Source organism: Salmo salar, chromosome 17 (assembly GCF_965601325.2).
Source record: "Salmo salar chromosome 17, fSalSal1, whole genome shotgun sequence".
In the NCBI taxonomy this organism is placed as follows: Eukaryota; Metazoa; Chordata; class Actinopteri; order Salmoniformes; family Salmonidae; genus Salmo; species Salmo salar.
Genome location: NC_138307.1, coordinates 28,568,285 through 28,595,921, shown reverse-complemented (window position 1 = coordinate 28,595,921; position 27,637 = coordinate 28,568,285). Strand labels below are relative to the sequence as shown.

Here is a 27,637-nt window from a genome sequence, read left to right as displayed (position 1 = left end):
CAATATCCTTCCAGGATACCAGGGCCAGGTCGATTAGAAAGGCTTGCTCGTTGAAATGTTTCAGGGAGCGTTTGACAGTGATGAGTGGAGGTCGTTTGACCGCTGAACCATTACGGGTGCAGGCAATGAGGCAGTGATCGCTGAGATCTTGGTTGAAAACAGCAGAGGTGTATTTAGAGGGCACGTTGGTTAGGATGATATCTATGAGGGTGCCAGTGTTTGCGGCTTTGGGGTTGTACCTGGTGGGTTCATTAATAATTTGTGTGAGATTGAGGGCATCAAGCTTGGATTGTAGGATGGCTGGGGTGTTAAGCATGTCCCAGTTTAGGTCACCTAGTAGCACGAGCTCAGAAGATAGATGGGGGGCAATCAGTTCACATATGGTGTCCAGAGCACAGCTAGGGGCCGAGGGGGTCTATAGCAGGCGGCGACGGTGAGAGACTTGTTTTTGGAGAGGTGGATTTTTAAAAGTAGAAGTTCAAATTGTTTGGGTACAGACCTGGATAGCAGGACAGAGCTCTGCAGGCTATCTCTGCAGTAGATTGCAACACCGCCCCCTTTGGTCGTTCTATCTTGTCTGAAAACGTTGTAGTTAGGGATGAAGATTTCAGGGTTTTTGGTGGACTTCCTAAGCCAAGATTCAGACACAGCTAGGACATCCGGGTTGGCAGAGTGTGCTAAAGCAGTGAATAAAACAAACTTAGGGAGGAGGCTTCTAATGTTAACATGCATGAAACCAAGGCTATTACGGTTACAGAAGTCATCAAAAGAGAGCGCCTGGGGAGTAGGAGTGGAGCCAGGCATTGCAGGGCCTGGATTCACCTCTACATCCCCAGAGGAGCAGAGAAGAATGAGTATGAGGGTACGGCTAAAAGCTATAAGAATAAGATGGACCAGATGTATGTCAATGTAAGGGACGGAGGACGGCCTGTAAGATGGACCAGATGTATGTCAATGTAAGGGACGGAGGACGGCCTGTAAGATGGACCAGATGTATGTCAATGTAAGGGACGGAGGACGGCCTGTAAGATGGACCAGATGTATGTCAATGTAAGGGACGAAGGACCAGATGTATGTCAATGTAAGGGACGATGGACCAGATGTATGTCAATGTAAGGGACGGAGGACGGCCTGTAAGATGGACCAGATGTATGTCAATGTAAGGGATGAAGGACGGCCCGTAAGATGGACCAGATGTATGTCAATGTAAGGGACGATGGACCAGATGTATGTCAATGTAAGGGATGAAGGACGGCCCGTAAGATGGACCAGATGTAAGGGATGAAGGACGGCCCGTAAGATGGACCAGATGTATGTCAATGTAAGGGATGAAGGACGGCCCGTAAGATGGACCAGATGTATGTCAATGTAAGGGATGAAGGACGGCCTGTAAGATGGACCAGATGTATGTCAATGTAAGGGATGAAGGACGGCCTGTAAGATGGACCAGATGTATGTCAATGTAAGGGATGAAGGACGGCCTGTAAGATGGACCAGATGTATGTCAATGTAAGGGACGGAGGACGGCCTGTAAGATGGAGCAGATGTATGTCAATGTAAGGGACGAAGGACGGCCTGTAAGATGGACCAGATGTATGTCAATGTAAGGGACGAAGGACGGCCTGTAAGATGGACCAGATGTATGTCAATGTAAGGGACGGAGGACGGCCTGTAAGATGGACCAGATGTATGTCAATGAAAGGGATGAAGGACGGCCCGTAAGATGGACCAGATGTATGTCAATGAAAGGGATGAAGGACGGCCTGTAAGATGGACCAGATGTATGGGACGGAGGACGGCCTGTAAGATGGAGCAGGTAATAGTGAAGTCCCATTGACGTGGATGTGTTGGACAGGTTTTGAAGTGGCGTTTAACTGTGGAGCTTAGCTGTGGAGCAGACATGATGCCTCCCTTAGCACTTCTTTGTTAAGAGACGCAGGGAACCAACTGGCCTATAACCCCCTTCCCACCCCCCGATACACACACACACACACACACACACACACACACACACACACACACCTCTCCTTCTGCCACCTTGTTGATCCAGATGTTGATGTTAATCCCGTGGAATGTGTCCTGGTGGTGACAGTGTCTGTCACTCAATCTGCTGAGGGTCTGGCTCCATGGGGGGGGGACAGGGACGGGGATGGGGGCTGGTGATGTGAGATTTAGAAGATGATATGGCTGCCTGGCCTTGATGTTGTGTTTTCAAAATACCACTCTCACCCAATGAATCATTTCTTCCTTGTTTTACAACCTGTTTAATTTAACAGAAAATAGCTGTCAGATGAATGGACCACAGTTGATGCTTTGGCTAGTTTGTCCTCTTGAATATTTAGTTATTTAAAATGGTGCTACATAGATTTTCTATCATTTCAGCCAGTAGTTTTGAAAGTAGCGCTCGAGCCAAAACGTCATTCATTTCGTGTGATACGTTGGGTCCTGCCAAAAAAAATCTGTGCTTAAGATCCCGTTCTGTCTGTGGTGTCTGTAGCGCCGGTGCCTGTCTGTAGCGCCGGTGCCTGTCTGTAGCGCCGGTGCCTGTCTGTGGCAGCGCCGGTGTCTGTCTGTGGCAGCGCCGGTGTCTGTCTGTGGCAGCGCCGGTGTCTGTCTGTGGCAGCGCCGGTGTCTGTCTGTGGCAGCGCCGGTGTCTGTCTGTCTGTCTGTGGCAGCGCCGGTGTCTGACTGTCTGTCTGTAGCAGCGCCGGTGTCTGACTGTCTGTCTGTAGCAGCGCCGGTGTCTGACTGTCTGTCTGTAGCAGCGCCGGTGTCTGACTGTCTGTCTGTAGCAGCGCCGGTGCCTGACTGTCTGTCTGTAGCAGCGCCGGTGTCTGTCTGTCTAGTAGCGCCGGTGTCTGTCTGTCTGTCTGTCTAGTAGCGCCGGTGTCTGTCTGTCTGTCTGTCTGTCTAGTAGCGCCGGTGTCTGTCTGTCTGTCTGTCTGTCTGTCTAGTAGCGCCGGTGTCTGTCTGTCTGTCTGTCTAGTAGCGCCGGTGTCTGTCTGTCTGTCTGTCTAGTAGCGCCGGTGTCTGTCTGTCTGTCTGTCTGTCTGTAGTAGCGCCGGTGTCTGTCTGTCTGTCTCTGTAGTAGCGCCGGTGTCTGTCTGTCTGTCTCTGTAGTAGCGCCGGTGTCTGTCTGTCTGTCTCTGTAGTAGTGCCGGTGTCTGTCTGTAGTAGCGTGTGTACCATATGATTGAGGCTTGCCGCTTTGGCCGCATTTGAATAAATACTTGTTTCTCTCTGTACCACCTCAGGTCCATGTGAAGATGAATAAATACTTGTTTCTCTCTGTACCACCTCAGGTCCATGTGAAGATGAATAAATACTTGTTTCTCTCTGTGCCACCTCAGGTCCATGTGAAAATGAATAAATACTTGTTTCTCTCTGTACCACCTCAGGTCCATGTGAAGATGAATAAATACTTGTTTCTCTCTGTACCACCTCAGGTCCATGTGAAGATGAATAAATACTTGTTTCTCTCTGTGCCACCTCAGGTCCATGTGAAAATGAATAAATACTTGTTTCTCTCTGTACCACCTCAGGTCCATGTGAAGATGAATAAATACTTGTTTCTCTCTGTACCACCTCAGGTCCATGTGAAGATGAATAAATACTTGTTTCTCTCTGTACCACCTCAGGTCCATGTGAAGATGAATAAATACTTGTTTCTCTCTGTACCACCTCAGGTCCATGTGAAGATGAATAAATACTTGTTTCTCTCTGTGCCACCTCAGGTCCATGTGAAAATGAATAAATACTTGTTTCTCTCTGTGCCACCTCAGGTCCATGTGAAGATGAATAAATACTTGTTTCTCTCTGTACCACCTCAGGTCCATGTGAAGATGAATAAATACTTGTTTCTCTCTGTGCCACCTCAGGTCCATGTGAAGATGAATAAATACTTGTTTCTCTCTGTGCCACCTCAGGTCCATGTGAAGATGAATAAATACTTGTTTCTCTCTGTGCCACCTCAGGTCCATGTGAAGATGAATAAATACTTGTTTCTCTCTGTGCCACCTCAGGTCCATGTGAAGATGAATAAATACTTGTTTCTCTCTGTGCCACCTCAGGTCCATGTGAAGATGAATAAATACTTGTTTCTCTCTGTGCCACCTCAGGTCCATGTGAAGATGAATAAATACTTGTTTCTCTCTCTGCCACCTCAGGTCCATGTGAAGATGAATAAATACTTGTTTCTCTCTGTACCACCTCAGGTCCATGTGAAGATGAATAAATACTTGTTTCTCTCTGTACCACCTCAGGTCCATGTGAAGATGAATAAATACTTGTTTCTCTCTGTACCACCTCAGGTCCATGTGAAGATGAATAAATACTTGTTTCTCTCTGTACCACCTCAGGTCCATGTGAAGATGAATAAATACTTGTTTCTCTCTGTGCCACCTCAGGTCCATGTGAAGATGAATAAATACTTGTTTCTCTCTGTACCACCTCAGGTCCATGTGAAGATGAATAAATACTTGTTTCTCTCTGTGCCACCTCAGGTCCATGTGAAGATGAATAAATACTTGTTTCTCTCTCTGCCACCTCAGGTCCATGTGAAGATGAATAAATACTTGTTTCTCTCTGTGCCACCTCAGGTCCATGTGAAGATGAATAAATACTTGTTTCTCTCTCTGCCACCTCAGGTCCATGTGAAGATGAATAAATACTTGTTTCTCTCTGTGCCACCTCAGGTCCATGTGAAGATGAATAAATACTTGTTTCTCTCTGTACCACCTCAGGTCCATGTGAAGATGAATAAATACTTGTTTCTCTCTGTACCACCTCAGGTCCATGTGAAGATGAATAAATACTTGTTTCTCTCTGTACCACCTCAGGTCCATGTGAAGATGAATAAATACTTGTTTCTCTCTGTGCCACCTCAGGTCCATGTGAAGATGGCTGACGAGGCAGTGTGTGTAGGCCCCGCCCCCACCAACAAGAGCTACCTCAACATGGACGCCATCATGGACGCCATCAGGAAGACTGGATCCCAGGCCGTGAGATTTACCACACACACATAAAACACACACCAACATTTGAACACACACACACCAACATTTGAACACACACAAACACCAACATTTGAACACACACACACACCAACATTTGAACACACACACACCAACATTTGAACACACACACGGTTGTGTTTGCTGATGTGTTTTGAAACCTTTCTTTTCTCTTCTGTCTCCGAAGGTGCATCCAGGCTACGGCTTTCTGTCTGAAAATAAAGAGTTTGCCAAGAGACTGGTGAGTAGTGCTGGGATTTCCAACTGTTGGGAACACACACACCTCTCTCTATATACCCTCTGTTTCCCTTATCAACAGCTTCAGGACCCCTGGAAGTTAAATTTATTAAGGGCGTGATTCTCCGGGTCAAAACCTGATATGAAAACTTAACACACAGACGCCAAAAGGCTCACTTCATGATAAGAACATGTAACATCTTTCAAATGATTTTAAGTAATGTACTTAAAGAAAAATGTTTTGGCAGTTATACCTCCACATTACATGGCTTCAACGTCCTGTAGACAGACAAGACTTGACAACATAAATAAAGGTGAAATAAATAAAAGTCCCCTGTGAAGTTTAGCTGATGACACACATCGAACCATGCCGTTATGCAAGGCTGTGTTAGTACGGCAAATCTAAAACTCACCTAGTTCCACAGGAAAATAACCCACAAATTTACCTCATGGTTAACCAAGTACCTCTCCCACCATCATTCAATGTCCTACAACAACCCTGACATCTCTCCCTCCCATTGAATGCATTCAGTTGAACAACTTACTAGGTGTAGCCCTTCTTCCTTTCCGTTGTGCCGTATCATGCAAGGCACCCGACGGTGGCACCCGACGGTGGCACCACCTGAAGGTGGGCCATAGTACATTCAAGCTAATCCCACAGCTAAATGGCATATTTTCCTTCATTGGAACTAAAACATTTCGTACCCACTCCCATGATTTGAATCAACCCCAATGCCCAGTATCCCCCATTCCTCATGTGTTGCCCTGGAACAAGGCTCTTGCTCTGTATGTGAGTGGGCCGTCCACTAGGCCGTCCGCTAGGCCGTCCACTAGGCCGTCCACTAGGCCGTCCGCTAGGCCGTCCGCTAGGCCGTCCACTAGGCCGTCCACTGCCTTATGGGAGCCTGCTGTGGAAATGGAGATGTCATGACATTAGCAACTCAATGGGCCTCCCCCTCCTGTAACAGTGGGTGAAGAGTTAGTGCCAGATTTCCGCATTGCAAAACGCTCTGGGTGTGAGGGGGGGGGGGTAAGGTCCGTATGCCTCTGGGCTCGGGGTAAAGCCGGGGGGAGAGATTAGGGTAAAGGTGCTGTTAGCATGAGAAAGAACCTCAGGCTGAATAGAGCTGAAGGGATACGGGGGATGGATGGAGTATAGTATAATGTATTGTCCCTCAATGCGTCGGTGGATCCCCCCCCCATTTCAAAATAAATGTGTAATTATTTTTGGACTCTGCAGATGAACACAAGCATTTCACACTTGTGTTGAGCACTCTAGGACACATGCACCTACTTAACTCCGGTCCGATTACACCTCTTATTGGTGGAGACTCATTTGTTTGCGCCTGGCAGAATGGCGTGCGGTGCTCTGCTCACTAGTGTGTTAAGAACAGCCGTTTGGACGTGAGAGGATGAGGGAGTTCTGAAAAGGCTCAGCCAGGTTGATTGTGATTTAAATAGTGAGATGGTACCAGAGGAGGGAGGGAGGATAGATGTTTGTCATTGTGTGTCTACATTTAGAGCAGCTCGGTCCTGCCCACCCCGGGTCTGTTTGGTAATAATCAAAGCTTGATGTTGACTTGGTTATTGGAATCAGCGTCAAACCAAAACATGCACCTGGGGGAGGGGCCCCAGGACTGAGTTGGGGAAACACGGATTTAGAGGATGATAGGTTGTGTTTTTCATTGTCCTCGTCTACAGGACAGATGTTTGTTGTTGTTAAACGCTGTTGAACGCTGAAACCTAAACTAAAAACCTTGGTTTAAAATCTGACAGTGTTTTTTTATTTTATATATACTGCTCAAAAAAATAAAGGGAACACTTAAACAGCACATCCTAGATCTGAATGAAATAAATAATCTTATTAAATACTTTTTTCTTTACATAGTTGAATGTGCTGACAACAAAATCACACAAAAATAATCAATGGAAATCCAATTTATCAACCCATGGAGGTCTGGAGTCACACTCAAAATTAAAGTGGAAAACCACACTACAGGCTGATCCAACTTTGATGTAATGTCCTTAAAACAAGTCAAAATGAGGCTCAGTAGTGTGTGTGGCCTCCACGTGCCTGTATGACCTCCCTACAACGCCAGGGCATGCTCCTGATGAGGTGGCGGATGGTCTCCTGAGGGATCTCCTCCCAGACCTGGACTAAAGCATCCGCCAACTCCTGGACAGTCTGTGGTGCAACGTGGCGTTGGTGGATGGAGCGAGACATGATGTCCCAGATGTGCTCAATTGGATTCAGGTCTGGGGAACGGGCGGGCCAGTCCATAGCATCAATGCCTTCCTCTTGCAGGAACTGCTGACACACTCCAGCCACACGAGGTCTAGCATTGTCTTGCATTAGGAGGAACCCAGGGCCAACCGCACCAGCATATGGTCTCACAAGGGGTCTGAGGATCTCATCTCGGTACCTAATGGCAGTGAGGCTACCTCTGGCGAGCACATGGAGGGCTGTGCGGCCCCTCAAAGAAATGCCACCCCACACCGACTGACCCACCGCCAAACCGGTCATGCTGGAGGATGTTGCAGGCAGCAGAACGTTCTCCACGGCGTCTCCAGACTCTGTCACGTCTGTCACGTGCTCAGTGTGAACCTGCTTTCATCTGTGAAGAGCACAGGGCGCCAGTGGCGAATTTGCCAATCTTGGTGTTCTCTGGCAAATGCCAAACGTCCTACACAGTGTTGGGCTGTAAGCACAACCCCCACCTGTGGACGTCAGGCCCTCATACCACCCTCATGGAGTCTGTTTCTGACCGTTTGAGCAGACACATGCACATTTGTGGCCTGCTGGAGGTCATTTTGCAGTGCTCCTCCTGCTCCTCCTTGCACAAAGGCGGAGGTAGAGGTCCTGCTGCTGGGTTGTTGCCCTCCTACGGCCTCCTCCACGTCTCCTGATGTACTGGCCTGTCTCCTGGTAGCGCCTCCATGCTCTGGACACTACGCTGACAGACACAGCAAACCTTCTTGCCACAGCTCGCATTGATGTGCCATCCTGGATGAGCTGCACTACCTGAGCCACTTGTGTGGGTTGTAGACTCCGTCTCATGCTACCACTAGAGTGAAAGCACCGCCAGCATTCAAAAGTGACCAAAACATCAGCCAGGAAGCATAGGAACGGAGAAGTGGTCTGTGGTCCCCACCTGCAGAACCACTCCTTTATTGGGGGTGTCTTGCTAATTGCCTATAATTTCCACCTGTTGTCTATTCCATTTGCACAACAGCATGTGGAATTTATTGTCAATCAGTGTTGCTTCCTAAGTGGACAGTTTGATTTCACAGAAGTGTGATTGACTTGGAGTTACATTGTGTTGTTTAATTGTTCCCTTTATTTTTTTGAGCAGTATATTTGGGACAAAGCATTCAGTAAAGCCTAAATCTCAACTAAATCTTGTAATAAATAATGTTGAAATTGAACAAGTTGAGATGACTAAACTGCTTGGAGTAACCCTAGATTGTAAACTCTCATGGTCAAAACATATTGATACAGTACTAACTAAGATGGGGAGAAGTCTGTCCATAATAAAGTGATGCTCTGCCTTCATAACAACACTATCAAAAAGGCAGGTCCTACAGGCCCTAGTTTTGTCGCAACTTGACTACTGTTCAGTCGTGTGGTCAGGTGCCACAAAAAAGGAATTAGGAAAATTGAAATTGGCTCAGAACAGGGCAGCACGGCTGACCCTTGGACTTACACAGAGAGCTAATATTAATAATATGCATGTCAATCTCTTCTGGCTCAAAGTGGAGGAGAGATTGACTTCATCACTGCTTGTATTTGAGCAGTATTGACATGTTGAATACACCGAGCTGTCTGTCTAAACTACTGGCGCACAGCTCGGACACCGATGCATACCCTACAAGACATGCCACGAGGTCTCTTCACAGTCCCCAAGTCCAGAACAGACTATGGGAGGTGCACAGTACTACATAGAGCCATGACTACATGAAACTCTATTCCACATCAAGTAACTGATGCAAGCAGTAAAATTAGATTTAAAAACCAAATAAAAATACACCTTATGGAACAGCAGAACTGTGAAGCAACACAAACATAGGCACAGACACATGCACACACACGATAACATACACACACAAATGGATTTAGTACTGTAGATATGGGGTAGTGGTGGAGTAGGGGCCTAAGGGCACACAGTGTGTTGTGAATGTTTTAAAAATTGTATAAACTGCCTTAATTTTGCTTGACCACAGGACCCCTTGGCAGCAGCTAATAAGGATTCATAATAAATACAAATAGGTTGTGTGTTTGTCATTGTGTGTCCTCGTCTAAAGGATGATAGGTTGGGTGTTTGTCTTTGTCATTACCATTGTAAGGATGGATAGCTTGTGTGTTTGTCATTGTCTGCCAAATACTTTAGAAAGATGGAGTTGTATCAGTGCCTTCAGAAAGTATTCATACCCCTTGACTTATTCCACATTTTGTTGTTACAGCCTGAATTCAAAATGGATTAAGTAATGTTTTTTTCTCGCCCATCTGCACACAATACCCCATAATGACATCACAATACCCCATAATGACATCACAATACCCCATAATGACAGTGAAAACATGTTTTTAGACATTTTTGCAAATGTATTGAAAATTAAATGCAGATATTCATTGACATAAGTATTCACACCCCTTTGCTATGACATTCCAAAGCTCAGGTGCATCCAAATCCTTTGATCATCCTTGAGATGTCACTACAACTTGACTGGAGTCCACCTGTTTTCACCAGTTTGAACATGATTTAGAAATAAGCACACCTGTCTATATAAGGTCCCACAGTTGACAGTGCATGTAAGAGCAGGAACTATACCCTGAAGTCCAGGGAACTGTCCGTAGAGCTCCAAGATATGTCTCATCACAATTCTATCTGTGGAAGGGTATAAAACAAGTTCTAGAGTGTTGAGAGTTTCCAAGAGCACCGTGGTCTCCATCATTGGGAAATTGAAAAATGATGGAACTACCCAGACTCTGCCTAGAGCTGGTCGTCTGACCAAACTGAGCAACCGGGCAAGAAAGACCTTGGTCTGGGAGGTAACCAAGAACCCAATGACCACTCTGACAGAACTACAGAGTTCCAACACTGAAATGGCTTCAGAACAAGAATGTGAAAGTCCTTGAGTGGCCCAGCAGAAGCCCAGACTTAAATCCCATTGAAAATCTGTGGAAAGACTTGAAGATTGCTGTTCCCCGGCGCTCCCCATCTAACTTAACAAAGCTTGAGAAAATCTGCAAGGAAAAATGGGAGAAAATCCCCAAATCCAGATGTGCAAAGCTGATCCAGACTTCCCCAAGACGACTCAAAGCTGATCCAGACTTCCCCAAGACGACTCAAAGCTGATCCAGACATCCCTAAGACGACTCAAAGCTGATCCAGTCATCCCCAAGACGACTCAAAGCTGATCCAGTCATCCCCAAGACGACTCAAAGCTGATCCAGTCATCCCCAAGACGACTCAAAGCTGTAATCCCCACCAAAGGTGCTTCTACAAAGTATTGACTCAGGTGTGAATACTTAGTGCCTTCAGAAATTATTCACACCCCTTGACTTTTTCCACATTTTGTTTTTCCAGCCTGAATTTAAAATAGATTACATTGAAACTGTGTCACTGGCCTTCACACAATACCCCATAATGTCAAAGTAGATTGTTTTTCATTCATTAAAAATTAAGATTAAATGTCTTGACTCAATAAGTAATCAACCCCTTTGTTATGGCAAGCCTAAATATGTACTGGAGTAACAATGTGCTTAACCAGTCCCATAATAAGTTGCATGGACTCTGTGTGCAATAATAGTGTGTACCTCATCTCTGTACCCAACTCATACAATTATCTGTAAGGTCCCTTCAGTCGAGCAAAGAATTTCAAACACAGATTCAACCACAAAGACCAGGGAGGTTTTCCAATGCCTCACAAAGAAGGGCACCTATTGGTAGATGGGTAAAAAAAAAAAAAGACATTAAATATCCCTTTCAGCATGGTGAAGTTATTAATTACACTATGGAGGGTGTCACTACAAAGATTCAGGCATCCCTCCTAACTCAGTTGCCGGAGAGGAAGGAAACTGCTCAGGGATTTCACTATGAGGCCAATGGTGACTTTAAAACAGAGTTTAATGGTTGTGATAGGAGAACTGAGGATGGATCAACATTGTATACTCTACAATATTAACCTAAATGACAGAGTGAAAAGAAGGGAACCTGTACAAAATACATATTCTGAAACTGTTTGCAATAAGGCACTAAGGTAAAACAGCAAAAAATGAATACAAATTATGTTTGGGACAAATCCAATACATTACTGAGTGCCACTCTTCATACTTTCAAGCATGGTGGATGCTGCATCATTTTATGGGTAAGCTTGTCATCGGCAAGGACTATAGAGGTTTTTTTGGGTGATAAAAATACACGGAATACAGCTAAGCACAGTCACACTACTAGAGGAAAACCTGGTTCAGTCTGCTTTCCACCAGACACTGGGAGACGAATTCACCTTTCAGCAGGACAATAACCTAAAACACAAGTCCAAATATACACTGGAGTTGCTTACCAAGAAGACATTGACTGTTCCTGACTCACACCCCTTCAGTCAGCTTGAAAATCTATGGCAAGACTTGAAAATGGCTGCCTAGCAATGATCAGCAATCAATTTGGCAGAGCTTGAAGAATTTACTGGTCTTATAGACTTACCCAGAAAGACGCTGTAATCACTGCCAAAGGTGCTTCTACAAAGTATTGACTCAGGTGTGTGAGTCTTTCAATAAATTGACTTATTGACTTGTGTGTTTTGTATTTCAATAAATTAGCAAAACATTTGAAAACATGTTTTCACTTTGTCATTACAGGATATTGTGTGTAGATGTGTTAATCAATTTTGAATTCAGGCTGTAACACAACAACATGCAGAGGGGTATGAATACTTTCCGAAGGCGCTGTATATATTGTTCAAACAGTTATCTGGAACCAAGATGGAGGAGTTGTAAATATTGTTCAAACAGTGATCTCTACAACCAAGTCAAAGTCTAACAAGGAATCCTACTGATGAAATGAGAATGAAGGTACCTTTTGTGTAAAACCTAAATCATTTCCCTAAAGTAGGGGTTTTGTTCATCTGTTTTCTCTCTTCACCACTCTTCTCTTTGTCCTTCTCAGCTAAGCTTATTATTTACAAACAGCAGAATTATCTCTGGGTCGAGTCCTCCTCTTCTCCTTCTCTGCCTTTGTCCTGTGTGTCATGCTATGGGAACCAGGGCCTATTCACTTTAATGGTGCTGAATTGGGAGTCATTGAGGGTGAATCTCCATACTAATAACAGGCCCTTAGGCTACGACCCAAATGGAACCCAATTCCCTATATAGTGCACTACTTTAGACCAGAGCCCAGTCAAAGGTGATGCACTTCATTGGGAATAGGTTGCCATTTGGGCCATAGCCTTACTGCCCTGCTGTAGGCCTGACGATGGGCCCTGAGGCTCTGCCACTGTGTGTCAGGCAGGAAGCAATATCCAACGGGCTCTATACAACACAAAGACAACGGGAGAGAGAGAGAGAACAAGCGCCCCTCTTCCCGTCCCTCTTTCTTTCCCTGTTTATATGCCCTAAGTACTGTCATGTTTCCAGGGGTAGTGGGTAATGTAGAAGGGGTAGATGTGACATCAGGAGACTTGGCCTCATCTATTACAGCCTGAAGGGGTTTGTGTTGAGTTCCCAAGACAGCACTGCTTTGACTGAAAATAAATGGCTGTGATGGGAGTCGGGTATGTTCGTCCTGTATCATTTACGTATTTCACAATTGACTTAATTTTGTTCTTACTAGCTTTGACTTTGCTGATAGCTGCTTTACTGAAGAAAAATGTACTTACTGAGATGTGGTTGTCCCACCTAGCTATATTAAAGGCAATACACTAACTGTCGCTCTGGATAAGAGTCTGCTAAATGACTCAAATGTAAATGTACATTTGTGAATATACTGAAATTGGTGAAATAAGTCGATCACGTTTCTATTCTTGAGCTATGCCTGGTACAATGGAACCAATGCAACCACTATAGTTCAAAAAGCGCAAATTCCAGCAGTTCTATACTGACCCAGGTCTATTCATTATATAGGTTGGTATAGGTAGCAGCTCTATACTGACCCAGGTCTGTTCATTATGTAGGTTGGTATAGGTAGCAGCTCTATACTGACCAGGTCTGTTCATTATGTAGGTTGGTATAGGTAGCAGTTCTATACTGACCCAGGTCTGTTCATTATATAGGTTGGTATAGGTAGCAGCTCTATACTGACCCAGGTCTGTTCATTATGTAGGTTGGTATAGGTAGCAGTTCTATACTGACCCAGGTCTGTTCATTATATAGGTTGGTATAGGTAGCAGCTCTATACTGACCCAGGTCTGTTCATTATGTAGGTTGGTATAGGTAGCAGCTCTATACTGACCCAGGTCTGTTCATTATGTAGGTTGGTATAGGTAGCAGTTCTATACTGACCCAGGTCTGTTCATTATGTAGGTTGGTATAGGTAGTAGCTCTATACTGACCCAGGTCTGTTCATTATGTAGGTTGGTATAGGTAGCAGCTCTATACTGACCCAGGTCTGTTCATTATGTAGGTTGGTATAGGTAGCAGCTCTATACTGACCCAGGTCTGTTCATTATGTAGGTTGGTATAGGTAGCAGCTCTATACTGACCCAGGTCTGTTCATTATGTAGGTTGGTATAGGTAGCAGCTCTATACTGACCCAGGTCTGTTCATTATGTAGGTTGGTATAGGTAGCAGCTCTATACTGACCCAGGTCTGTTCATTATGTAGGTTGGTATAGGTAGCAGCTCTATACTGACCCAGGTCTGTTCATTATGTAGGTTGGTATAGGTAGCAGCTCTATACTGACCCAGGTCTGTTCATTATGTAGGTTGGTATAGGTAGCAGCTCTATACTGACCCAGGTCTGTTCATTATGTAGGTTGGTATAGGTAGCAGCTCTATACTGACCCAGGTCTGTTCATTATGTAGGTTGGTATAGGTAGCAGCTCTATACTGACCCAGGTCTGTTCATTATGTAGGTTGGTATAGGTAGCAGCTCTATACTGACCCAGGTCTGTTCATTATGTAGGTTGGTATAGGTAGCAGCTCTATACTGACCCAGGTCTGTTCATTATGTAGGTTGGTATAGGTAGCAGCTCTATACTGACCCAGGTCTGTTCATTATGTAGGTTGGTATAGGTAGCAGCTCTATACTGACCCAGGTCTGTTCATTATGTAGGTTGGTATAGGTAGCAGCTCTATACTGACCCAGGTCTGTTCATTATGTAGGTTGGTATAGGTAGCAGCTCTATACTGACCCAGGTCTGTTCATTATGTAGGTTGGTATAGGTAGCAGCTCTATACTGACCCAGGTCTGTTCATTATGTAGGTTGGTATAGGTAGCAGCTCTATACTGACCCAGGTCTGTTCATTATGTAGGTTGGTATAGGTAGCAGCTCTATACTGACCCAGGTCTGTTCATTATGTAGGTTGGTATAGGTAGCAGCTCTATACTGACCCAGGTCTGTTCATTATGTAGGTTGGTATAGGTAGCAGCTCTATACTGACCCAGGTCTGTTCATTATGTAGGTTGGTATAGGTAGCAGCTCTATACTGACCCAGCTCTGTTCATTATGTAGGTTGGTATAGGTACCAGCAGTTCTATACTGACCCAGGTCTGTTCATTATGTAGGTTGGTATAGGTACCAGCAGTTCTATACTGACCCAGGTCTGTTCATTATGTAGGTTGGTATAGGTACCAGCAGTTCTATACTGACCCAGGTTTGTTCATTATGTAGGTTGGTATAGGTACCAGCAGTTCTATACTGACCCAGGTCTGTTCATTATGTAGGTTGGTATAGGTACCAGCAGTTCTATACTGACCCAGGTCTGTTCATTATGTAGGTTGGTATAGGTACCAGCAGTTCTATACTGACCCAGGTCTGTTCATTATGTAGGTTGGTATAGGTAGCGGTTCTATACTGACCCAGGTCTGTTCATTATGTAGGTTGGTATAGGTAGCGGCTCTATACTGACCCAGGTCTGTTCATTATGTAGGTTGGTATAGGTAGCGGCTCTATACTGACCCAGGTCTGTTCATTATGTAGGTTGGTATAGGTAGCGGCTCTATACTGACCCAGGTCTGTTCATTATGTAGGTTGGTATAGGTAGCGGCTCTATACTGACCCAGGTCTGTTCATTATGTAGGTTGGTATAGGTACCAGCAGTTCTATACTGACCCAGGTCTGTTCATTATGTAGGTTGGTATAGGTAGCAGCTCTATACTGACCCAGGTCTGTTCATTATGTAGGTTGGTATAGGTAGCAGCTCTATACTGACCCAGGTCTGTTCATTATGTAGGTTGGTATAGGTAGCAGCTCTATACTGACCCAGGTCTGTTCATTATGTAGGTTGGTATAGGTAGCAGCTCTATACTGACCCAGGTCTGTTCATTATGTAGGTTGGTATAGGTACCAGCAGTTCTATACTGACCCAGGTCTGTTCATTATGTAGGTTGGTATAGGTACCAGCAGTTCTATACTGACCCAGGTCTGTTCATTATGTAGGTTGGTGTAGGTACCAGCAGTTCTATACTGTCCCAGGTCTGTTCATTATGTAGGTTGGTATAGGTACCAGCAGTTCTATACTGACCCAGGTCTGTTCATTATGTAGGTTGGTATAGGTACCAGCAGTTCTATACTGACCCAGGTCTGTTCATTATGTAGGTTGGTATAGGTACCAGCAGTTCTATACTGACCCAGGTCTGTTCATTATGTAGGTTGGTATAGGTACCAGCAGTTCTATACTGACCCAGGTCTGTTCATTATGTAGGTTGGTATAGGTACCAGCAGTTCTATACTGACCCAGGTCTGTTCATTATGTAGGTTGGTATAGGTACCAGCAGTTCTATACTGACCCAGGTCTGTTCATTATGTAGGTTGGTATAGGTACCAGCAGTTCTATACTGACCCAGGTCTGTTCATTATGTAGGTTGGTATAGGTACCAGCAGTTCTATACTGACCCAGGTCTGTTCATTATGTAGGTTGGTATAGGTACCAGCAGTTCTATACTGACCCAGGTCTGTTCATTATGTAGGTTGGTATAGGTACCAGCAGTTCTATACTGACCCAGGTCTGTTCATTATGTAGGTTGGTATAGGTACCAGCAGTTCTATACTGACCCAGGTCTGTTCATTATGTAGGTTGGTATAGGTACCAGCAGTTCTATACTGACCCAGGTCTGTTCATTATGTAGGTTGGTATAGGTAGCAGCTCTATACTGACCCAGGTCTGTTCATTATGTAGGTTGGTATAGGTAGCAGCTCTATACTGACCCAGGTCTGTTCATTATGTAGGTTGGTATAGGTAGCGGCTCTATACTGACCCAGGTCTGTTCATTATGTAGGTTGGTATAGGTAGCGGCTCTATACTGACCCAGGTCTGTTCATTATGTAGGTTGGTATAGGTACCAGCAGTTCTATACTGACCCAGGTCTGTTCATTATGTAGGTTGGTATAGGTACCAGCAGTTCTATACTGACCCAGGTCTGTTCATTATGTAGGTTGGTATAGGTACCAGCAGTTCTATACTGACCCAGGTCTGTTCATTATGTAGGTTGGTATAGGTACCAGCAGTTCTATACTGACCCAGGTCTGTTCATTATGTAGGTTGGTATAGGTACCAGCAGTTCTATACTGACCCAGGTCTGTTCATTATGTAGGTTGGTATAGGTACCAGCAGTTCTATACTGACCCAGGTCTGTTCATTATGTAGGTTGGTATAGGTACCAGCAGCTCTATACTGACCAGGTCTGTTCATTATGTAGGTTGGTATAGGTAGCAGCTCTATACTGACCCAGGTCTGTTCATTATGTAGGTTGGTATAGGTAGCAGCTCTATACTGACCCAGGTCTGTTCATTATGTAGGTTGGTATAGGTAGCAGTTCTATACTGACCCAGGTCTGTTCATTATGTAGGTTGGTATAGGTAGCAGCTCTATACTGACCCAGGTCTGTTCATTATGTAGGTTGGTATAGGTAGCGGCTCTATACTGACCCAGGTCTGTTCATTATGTAGGTTGGTATAGGTAGCGGTTCTATACTGACCCAGGTCTGTTCATTATGTAGGTTGGTATAGGTACCAGCAGTTCTATACTGACCCAGGTCTGTTCATTATGTAGGTTGGTATAGGTACCAGCAGTTCTATACTGACCCAGGTCTGTTCATTATGTAGGTTGGTATAGGTACCAGCAGTTCTATACTGACCCAGGTCTGTTCATTATGTAGGTTGGTATAGGTACCAGCAGCTCTATACTGACCCAGGTCTGTTCATTATGTAGGTTGGTATAGGTACCAGCAGCTCTATACTGACCAGGTCTGTTCATTATGTAGGTTGGTATAGGTAGCAGCTCTATACTGACCAGGTCTGTTCATTATGTAGGTTGGTATAGGTACCAGCAGCTCTATACTGACCCAGGTCTGTTCATTATGTAGGTTGGTATAGGTAGCAGCTCTATACTGACCCAGGTCTGTTCATTATGTAGGTTGGTAGAGGTAGCAGTTCTATACTGACCCAGGTCTGTTCATTATGTAGGTTGGTATAGGTACCAGCAGCTCTATACTGACCAGGTCTGTTCATTATGTAGGTTGGTATAGGTAGCAGCTCTATACTGACCAGGTCTGTTCATTATGTAGGTTGGTATAGGTAGCAGCTCTATACTGACCCAGGTCTGTTCATTATGTAGGTTGGTAGAGGTAGCAGTTCTATACTGACCCAGGTCTGTTCATTATGTAGGTTGGTATAGGTACCAGCAGCTCTATACTGACCCAGGTCTGTTCATTATGTAGGTTGGTATAGGTAGCAGCTCTATACTGACCCAGGTCTGTTCATTATGTAGGTTGGTATAGGTACCAGCAGTTCTATACTGACCCAGGTCTGTTCATTATATAGGTTGGTAGAGGTAGCAGCTCTATACTGACTCAGGTCTGTTCATTATGTAGGTTGGTATAGGTAGCAGCTCTATACTGACCCAGGTCTGTTCATTATGTAGGTTGGTAGAGGTAGCAGCTCTATACTGACCCAGGTCTGTTCATTATGTAGGTTGGTATAGGTAGCAGTTCTATACTGACCCAGGTCTGTTCATTATGTAGGTTGGTAGAGGTAGCAGCTCTATACTGACCAGGTCTGTTCATTATGTAGGTTGGTAGAGGTAGCAGCTCTATACTGACCAGGTCTGTTCATTATGTAGGTTGGTATAGGTAGCAGTTCTATACTGACCCAGGTCTGTTCATTATGTAGGTTGGTATAGGTAGCAGCTCTATACTGACCCAGGTCTGTTCATTATGTAGGTTGGTATAGGTAGCAGTTCTATACTGACCCAGGTCTGTTCATTATGTAGGTTGGTATAGGTAGCAGTTCTATACTGACCCAGGTCTGTTCATTATGTAGGTTGGTATAGGTAGCAGCAGCTCTATACTGACCAGGTCTGTTCATTATGTAGGTTGGTATAGGTAGCAGCTCTATACTGACCCAGGTCTGTTCATTATGTAGGTTGGTATAGGTAGCAGCTCTATACTGACCCAGGTCTGTTCATTATGTAGGTTGGTATAGGTAGCAGCTCTATACTGACCCAGGTCTGTTCATTATATAGGTTGGTATAGGTAGCAGCTCTATACTGACCAGGTCTGTTCATTATGTAGGTTGGTATAGGTAGCAGCTCTATACTGACCAGGTCTGTTCATTATGTAGGTTGGTAGAGGTAGCAGCTCTATACTGACCCAGGTCTGTTCATTATGTAGGTTGGTATAGGTAGCAGCTCTATACTGACCCAGGTCTGTTCATTATGTAGGTTGGTATAGGTAGCAGCTCTATACTGACCCAGGTCTGTTCATTATGTAGGTTGGTATAGGTAGCAGCTCTATACTGACCAGGTCTGTTCATTATGTAGGTTGGTATAGGTAGCAGTTCTATACTGACCCAGGTCTGTTCATTATGTAGGTTGGTATAGGTAGCAGCTCTATACTGACCCAGGTCTGTTCATTATGTAGGTTGGTATAGGTAGCAGTTCTATACTGACCCAGGTCTGTTCATTATGTAGGTTGGTAGAGGTAGCAGCAGCTCTATACTGACCAGGTCTGTTCATTATGTAGGTTGGTATAGGTACCAGCAGTTCTATACTGACCCAGGTCTGTTCATTATGTAGGTTGGTATAGGTAGCAGCTCTATACTGACCCAGGTCTGTTCATTATATAGGTTGGTATAGGTAGCAGCTCTATACTGACCCAGGTCTGTTCATTATGTAGGTTGGTATAGGTAGCAGCTCTATACTGACCCAGGTCTGTTCATTATGTAGGTTGGTATAGGTAGCAGTTCTATACTGACTCAGGTCTGTTCATTATGTAGGTTGGTATAGGTAGCAGTTCTATACTGACCAGGTCTGTTCATTATGTAGGTTGGTATAGGTAGCAGCTCTATACTGACCCAGGTCTGTTCATTATATAGGTTGGTATAGGTAGCAGCTCTATACTGACCCAGGTCTGTTCATTATGTAGGTTGGTATAGGTAGCAGCTCTATACTGACCCAGGTCTGTTCATTATGTAGGTTGGTATAGGTAGCAGCTCTATACTGACCCAGGTCTGTTCATTATGTAGGTTGGTATAGGTAGCAGCTCTATACTGACCCAGGTCTGTTCATTATGTAGGTTGGTATAGGTACCAGCAGCTCTATACTGACCCAGGTCTGTTCATTATGTAGGTTGGTATAGGTACCAGCAGCTCTATACTGACCCAGGTCTGTTCATTATGTAGGTTGGTATAGGTACCAGCAGCTCTATACTGACCCAGGTCTGTTCATTATGTAGGTTGGTATAGGTAGCAGCTCTATACTGACCCAGGTCTGTTCATTATGTAGGTTGGTATAGGTAGCGGTTCTATACTGACCCAGGTCTGTTCATTATGTAGGTTGGTATAGGTAGCGGCTCTATACTGACCCAGGTCTGTTCATTATGTAGGTTGGTATAGGTAGCAGCTCTATACTGACCCAGGTCTGTTCATTATGTAGGTTGGTATAGGTACCAGCAGTTCTATACTGACTCAGGTCTGTTCATTATGTAGGTTGGTATAGGTAGCGGTTCTATACTGACCCAGGTCTGTTCATTATGTAGGTTGGTATAGGTAGCGGCTCTATACTGACCCAGGTCTGTTCATTATGTAGGTTGGTATAGGTAGCAGCTCTATACTGACCCAGGTCTGTTCATTATGTAGGTTGGTATAGGTAGCGGCTCTATACTGACCCAGGTCTGTTCATTATGTAGGTTGGTATAGGTAGCAGCTCTATACTGACCCAGGTCTGTTCATTATGTAGGTTGGTAGAGGTAGCAGGTGTGATTGTCTGTCTGAATGGTTCCAGTGTAGGTTGGTAGAGGTAGCAGCTCTATACTGACTCAGGTCTGTTCATTATGTAGGTTGGTATAGGTAGCAGCTCTATACTGACTCAGGTCTGTTCATTATGTAGGTTGGTATAGGTAGTAGCTCTATACTGACCCAGGTCTGTTCATTATGTAGGTTGGTATAGGTAGCAGCTCTATACTGACCCAGGTCTGTTCATTATGTAGGTTGGTAGAGGTAGCAGCTCTATACTGACCAGGTCTGTTCATTATGTAGGTTGGTATAGGTAGCAGCTCTATACTGACTCAGGTCTGTTCATTATGTAGGTTGGTAGAGGTAGCAGCTCTATACTGACCAGGTCTGTTCATTATGTAGGTTGGTATAGGTAGCGGTTCTATACTGACTCAGGTCTGTTCATTATGTAGGTTGGTAGAGGTAGCAGGTGTGATTGTCTGTCTGAATGGTTCCAGTGTAGGTTGGTAGAGGTAGCAGCTCTATACTGACTCAGGTCTGTTCATTATGTAGGTTGGTATAGGTAGCAGCTCTATACTGACTCAGGTCTGTTCATTATGTAGGTTGGTATAGGTACCAGCAGCTCTATACTGACCCAGGTCTGTTCATTATGTAGGTTGGTATAGGTACCAGCAGTTCTATACTGACTCAGGTCTGTTCATTATGTAGGTTGGTATAGGTAGCGGTTCTATACTGACCCAGGTCTGTTCATTATGTAGGTTGGTATAGGTAGCGGCTCTATACTGACCCAGGTCTGTTCATTATGTAGGTTGGTATAGGTAGCAGCTCTATACTGACCCAGGTCTGTTCATTATGTAGGTTGGTATAGGTAGCGGCTCTATACTGACCCAGGTCTGTTCATTATGTAGGTTGGTATAGGTAGCAGCTCTATACTGACCCAGGTCTGTTCATTATGTAGGTTGGTAGAGGTAGCAGGTGTGATTGTCTGTCTGAATGGTTCCAGTGTAGGTTGGTAGAGGTAGCAGCTCTATACTGACTCAGGTCTGTTCATTATGTAGGTTGGTATAGGTAGCAGCTCTATACTGACTCAGGTCTGTTCATTATGTAGGTTGGTATAGGTAGTAGCTCTATACTGACCCAGGTCTGTTCATTATGTAGGTTGGTATAGGTAGCAGCTCTATACTGACCCAGGTCTGTTCATTATGTAGGTTGGTAGAGGTAGCAGCTCTATACTGACCAGGTCTGTTCATTATGTAGGTTGGTATAGGTAGCAGCTCTATACTGACTCAGGTCTGTTCATTATGTAGGTTGGTAGAGGTAGCAGCTCTATACTGACCCAGGTCTGTTCATTATGTAGGTTGGTATAGGTAGCAGGTGTGATTGTCTGTCTGAATGGTTCCAGTGTAGGTTGGTAGAGGTAGCAGCTCTATACTGACTCAGGTCTGTTCATTATGTAGGTTGGTAGAGGTAGCAGCTCTATACTGACCCAGGTCTGTTCATTATGTAGGTTGGTATAGGTAGCAGCTCTATACTGACCCAGGTCTGTTCATTATGTAGGTTGGTATAGGTAGCAGCTCTATACTGACCAGGTCTGTTCATTATGTAGGTTGGTATAGGTAGCAGGTGTGATTGTCTGTCTGAATGGTTCCAGTGTAGGTTGGTAGAGGTAGCAGCTCTATACTGACCCAGGTCTGTTCATTATGTAGGTTGGTAGAGGTAGCAGCTCTATACTGACTCAGGTCTGTTCATTATGTAGGTTGGTATAGGTAGCAGGTGTGATTGTCTGTCTGAATGGTTCCAGTGTAGGTTGGTATAGGTAGCAGGTGTGATTGTCTGTCTGGATGGTTCCAGTGTAGGTTGTTCTCTGATGTGGTGGTGATGTTGTTGGTCTCCTGCAGGCTGCAGAAGACGTGGTGTTCATAGGACCGGACACCCACGCCATCCATGCCATGGGCGACAAGATCGAGAGCAAGCTCCTTGCCAAGGCAGCCAATGTCAACGTCATCCCCGGGTTCGACGGGGTCGTCGAGGTGAGCTATACCGTCAACATGGTTGTCCTGGCAACAACTTTCTGCAAGCATATGATCATCCTGGCAACAAATCAAACTTGATCTGCATTTAACAATATCACTCAGATCTGGTCTTCTTCATTATCCCTCATTCTACACACTGGCATTTGTTTTCCTCCATCTCCTCTACCCCCTCTCTCCTTCCTTCACTCTATCTCCATCTCTCTTCTCATCTCCCGCTCTCTCCTTCCTTCACTCTATCTCCATCTCTCTTCTCATCTCTCTCTCTCCTCTACCCCCTCTCTCTTTCCCTCACTCTATCTCCATCTCTCTTCTCCCCATCTCTCTCTCCTCTACCCCCTCTCTCCTCAGCCTTTTGCCTTTCTCTTTCTCAATCTTCCCTTCTTTCTCTCCTTTCCCCCTCTCCTCCTGCTCTTCCACTCTCCTCTCCCCCTCTTTCTACCCCCTCTTCTCTCCTCCTTCTCTTCTTCTCTCCTCTCCCATCTCTCTCGTCTCCCCCCTCTCTTTCCTCAGCCTATCTCTCTCTCTGTCTCTCTCACTCAATCTTCCCTTCTTTCTCCCCTCTCTCTCCTCTCCTGCTCTTCCCCTCTCCTCTGTATACATTGATGGTCCTAATAGAGCTGTGTGGGCCATGTTTAACACTTCGCCTGCTGATGGCTAGTAGATAAATAGATAAAGATGGTTGTTGTCACATAGCTGTCACAGGCCAGGGGGGCAACAACACCTCTGATGGGTGATCTCTTCTACCTTTGCTGCCCCTGGGCATGATTGATGGGGTAGACAGACAGACCGGCAGGGAGACAGACCGGCAGGCAGGGAGACAGACCGGCAGGGAGAGAGACAGACCGGCAGGGAGAGAGACAGACCGGCAGGCAGAGAGACAGACCGGCAGGCAGAGAGACAGACCGGCAGGCAGAGAGACAGACCGGCAGGCAGAGAGACAGACCGGCAGGCAGAGAGACAGACCGGCAGGCAGAGAGACAGACCGGCAGGCAGAGAGACAGACCGGCAGGCAGAGAGACAGACCGGCAGGCAGAGAGACAGACCGGCAGGCAGAGAGACAGACCGGCAGGCAGAGAGACAGACCGGCAGGCAGAGAGACAGACAGGCAGGCAGGGAAACAGGCAGACAGGCAGGCAGGGAAACAGGCAGACAGGCAGGCAGGGAAACAGGCAGACAGGCAGGCAGGGAAACAGGCAGACAGGCAGGCAGGGAAACAGGCAGACAGGCAGGCAGGGAAACAGGCAGACAGGCAGGCAGGGAAACAGGCAGGCAGGCAGGGAGACAGGCAGGCAGAGAGACAGGCAGGCAGACGCAGACAGACGGGGAGACGCAGAGAAACAAAGGGATGGTTAAGGAGATGAGGGAAATCCCCCCCTCTGCTTGTGGTTGGTGGAACTTACAACTCTGTCTCCTGTCTCAGAACGTGGAGGACGCTGTGAAGATTGCAGGAGAGATCGGTAAGTGAATCAGAATTCCATTCATTAATTAAAAAAAGATTTGCTTGGCCTCCATGCAGAATTTTCATAGTGTGTTGTTGATCAGGCTACCCGATCATATTGTGTTGTTGATCAGGCTACCCGGGTCATATTGTGTTGTTGATCAGGCTACCCGGGTCATATTGTGTTGTTGATCAGGCTACCCAGTCATATTGTGTTGTTGATCAGGCTACCCGATCATATTGTGTTGTTGATCAGGCTACCCGATCATATTGTGTTGTTGATCAGGCTACCCGATCATATTGTGTTGTTGATCAGGCTACCCGGTCATGTTGTGTTGTTGATCAGGCTACCCGGTCATGTTGTGTTGTTGATCAGGCTTCCCGGTCATATTGTGTTGTTGATCAGGCTACCCGGTCATATTGTGTTGTTGATCAGGCTACCCGGTCATATTGTGTTGTTGATCAGGCTACCCGGTCATGTTGTGTTGTTGATCAGGCTACCCGGTCATATTGTGTTGTTGATCAGGCTACCCGGTCATGTTGTGTTGTTGATCAGGCTACCGGGTCATGTTGGGTTGTTGATCAGGCTACCCGGTCATGTTGTGTTGTTGATCAGGCTACCCGGTCATGTTGTGTTGTTGATCAGGCTACCGGGTCATATTGTGTTGTTGATCAGGCTACCGGGTCATATTGTGTTGTTGATCAGGCTACCGGGTCATATTGTGTTGTTGATCAGGGTACCCGGGTCATATTGTGTTGTTGATCAGGGTACCCGGGTCATATTGTGTTGTTGATCAGGCTACCGGGTCATATTGGGTTGTTGATCAGGCTACCCGGGTCATATTGGGTTGTTGATCAGGCTACCGGGTCATATTGGGTTGTTGATCAGGCTACCCGGGTCATATTGGGTTGTTGATCAGGCTACCCGGGTCATATTGGGTTGTTGATCAGGCTACCCGGGTCATATTGTGTTGTTGATCAGGCTACCCGGTGATGATCAAGGCCTCAGCAGGAGGAGGGGGGAAAGGCATGAGGATCGCCTGGAACGATGACGAGACCAGGTGAGATTTGTTATTGCTGTAATAAATGCAATTAAAATATAATAAAAGCATTTTAATTATACAATTAGTTATACGTCTCTACGCTGTGTAGTAAATGGCAATAAGATATTTATAGACTTTAGATATTTAATGAGGCTTATAAACCGTTTCCCTTCTGTCTTTCCCAGGGAAGGTTTTCGTTTGTCCTCACAGGAGGCTGCATCTAGTTTCGGAGACGACCGTCTGCTGATAGAGAAGTTCGTAGACAACCCCAGACACATTGAGATCCAGGTCCTGGCTGATAAGCATGGTAATGCTCTGTGGCTGAACGAGAGGGAGTGTTCTATCCAGAGGAGGAACCAGAAGGTGGTGGAGGAGGCTCCAAGGTCAGGGGTCAATGTTTTCACCTTTAACTTATCCATTGGTGTATGTCCCGAGTGGGCTGCCGAGTGGGCTGCCAAGTGGGCTGCCGAGTGGCGCAGCGCTTTAAGGCACTGCATCTCAGTGTAAGAGGCGTCACTGCAGTCCCTGGTTCAAATCCAGGCTGCGTCACATCCTGCCGTGATTGGGAGTCCCATAGGGCGTCGCACAATTGACCCAGCGTCGTCCGGGTTTGGCCGGTGTAGGCCGTCATTGTAAATAAGAGTTAGGGTTTGTTCTCAACTGACTTGCCTAGTTAAATAAAGGTTACATTTAAAAAAAGAAATGTCTTGGGCTCTAAGTTTTCTGTTTTCTGTCCTCTCTGCAGTACGTTTCTGGACCCAGACACACGTCGTGCGATGGGGGAGCAAGCAGTACAGCTGGCTAAAGCAGTCCAGTACTCCTCTGCCGGGACCGTAGAGTTCTTGGTGGATTCCAACAAGAACTTCTACTTCCTGGAGATGAACACTCGCCTTCAGGTGGGGCGATGGGAAGAAAGCTGTAGTTTTGTCTTTGTGTGTTTTTCTGTACACGACAGTCAGACACTTGCCAAGTGACTTCCTGTAATCAACCCAGTCCTCCCCTCTGAGTGGTTGACTGACCGCTGACCTTTTCCCCGTTCAGGTGGAGCATCCAATCACAGAGTGTATCACTGGTCTGGACCTGGTGCAGCAGATGATCCGGGTGGCCAAGGGTTTCCCTCTGCTACACAAACAGGAAGACATCCCCATCAACGGCTGGGCTATAGAGAGCAGAGTCTATGCTGAGGTGGGCACACTGAACACTTGTTCTGCTTTGTACCTTAAAGTGAATAAGGTGAACCATGGCCCTTCTGCTGGCTAGTGAATGTGTCACTTCTCTCTACAAAACTGTTTCTGGGTCCCCACTGTCTTCTGGACACTTCCTGTGTGTTATAGAGGTTGAGTTTATTAGGCAGTTATAACCAGTTATAAAGCATAGGTGATATTTCTCCTTCTCCAGGACCCCTATAAGTCCTTTGGTCTGCCCTCCATTGGACGCCTGTCACAGTACCAGGAACCCATCAACCTCCCAAAAGTGAGTCACATGCACACTTTGTTCTGTGTTGACCTCTCTGTTATTTCTGCTGAAGACGTGATGTGTTGACCTCTCTGTTATTTCTGCTGAAGACGTGATGTGTTAACCTCTCTGTTATTTCTGCTGAAGACGTGATGTGTTGACCTCTCTGTTATTTCTGCTGAAGACGTGATGTGTTGACCTCTCTGTTATTTCTGCTGAAGACGTGATGTGTTGACCTCTCTGTTATTTCTGCTGAAGACGTGATGTGTTGACCTCTCTGTTATTTCTGCTGAAGACGTGATGTGTTGACCTCTCTGTTATTTCTGCTGAAGACGTGATGTGTTGACCTCTCTGTTATTTCTGCTGAAGACGTGATGTGTTGACCTCTCTGTCATACTGACATGTAGTCATACTGACATGTAGTCTCCTCTGTCAAGTGACAGTGTATTCATACTGACATGTAGTCATACTGACATGTAGTCATACTGACATGTAGTCTCCTCTGTCAGGTGACAGTGTATTCATACTGACATGTAGTCATACTGACATGTAGTCATACTGACATGTGTATTCATACTGACATGTATTCATACTGACATGTAGTCTCCTCTGTCAGGTGACAGTGTATTCATACTGACATGTAGTCATACTGACATGTAGTCATACTGACATGTAGTCATACTGACATGTAGTCATACTGACATGTGTATTCATACTGACATGTATTCATACTGACATGTAGTCTCCTCTGTCAGGTGACAGTGTATTCATACTGACATGTAGTCATACTGACATGTAGTCATACTGACATGTAGTCATACTGACATGTAGTCATACTGACATGTGTATTCATACTGACATGTATTCATACTGACATGTAGTCTCCTCTGTCAGGTGACAGTGTATTCATACTGACATGTAGTCATACTGACATGTGTATTCATACTGACATGTAGTCATACTGACATGTAGTCTTCTCTGTCAGGTGACAGTGTATTCATACTGACATGTAGTCATACTGACATGTAGTCAT

The 27,637-nt window shown here is 45.5% G+C and overlaps 1 protein-coding gene across 1 annotated transcript in view; it reads left to right on the top strand.

The window, feature by feature from the left end:
• Positions 1-27,637, top strand: part of LOC106574926 (propionyl-CoA carboxylase alpha chain, mitochondrial) — a 57,620-nt gene that overhangs the window by 7,674 nt on the left and 22,309 nt on the right. The window contains exons 5-13 of the mRNA XM_082963735.1: positions 4,887-5,000; positions 5,200-5,253; positions 22,534-22,665; positions 24,089-24,125; positions 25,089-25,167; positions 25,335-25,532; positions 25,895-26,045; positions 26,191-26,334; positions 26,548-26,622. Of these exons, the coding sequence (XP_082819861.1) occupies positions 4,887-5,000; positions 5,200-5,253; positions 22,534-22,665; positions 24,089-24,125; positions 25,089-25,167; positions 25,335-25,532; positions 25,895-26,045; positions 26,191-26,334; positions 26,548-26,622 (984 nt within the window). The remainder of the gene's footprint in view (positions 1-4,886; positions 5,001-5,199; positions 5,254-22,533; positions 22,666-24,088; positions 24,126-25,088; positions 25,168-25,334; positions 25,533-25,894; positions 26,046-26,190; positions 26,335-26,547; positions 26,623-27,637) is intronic.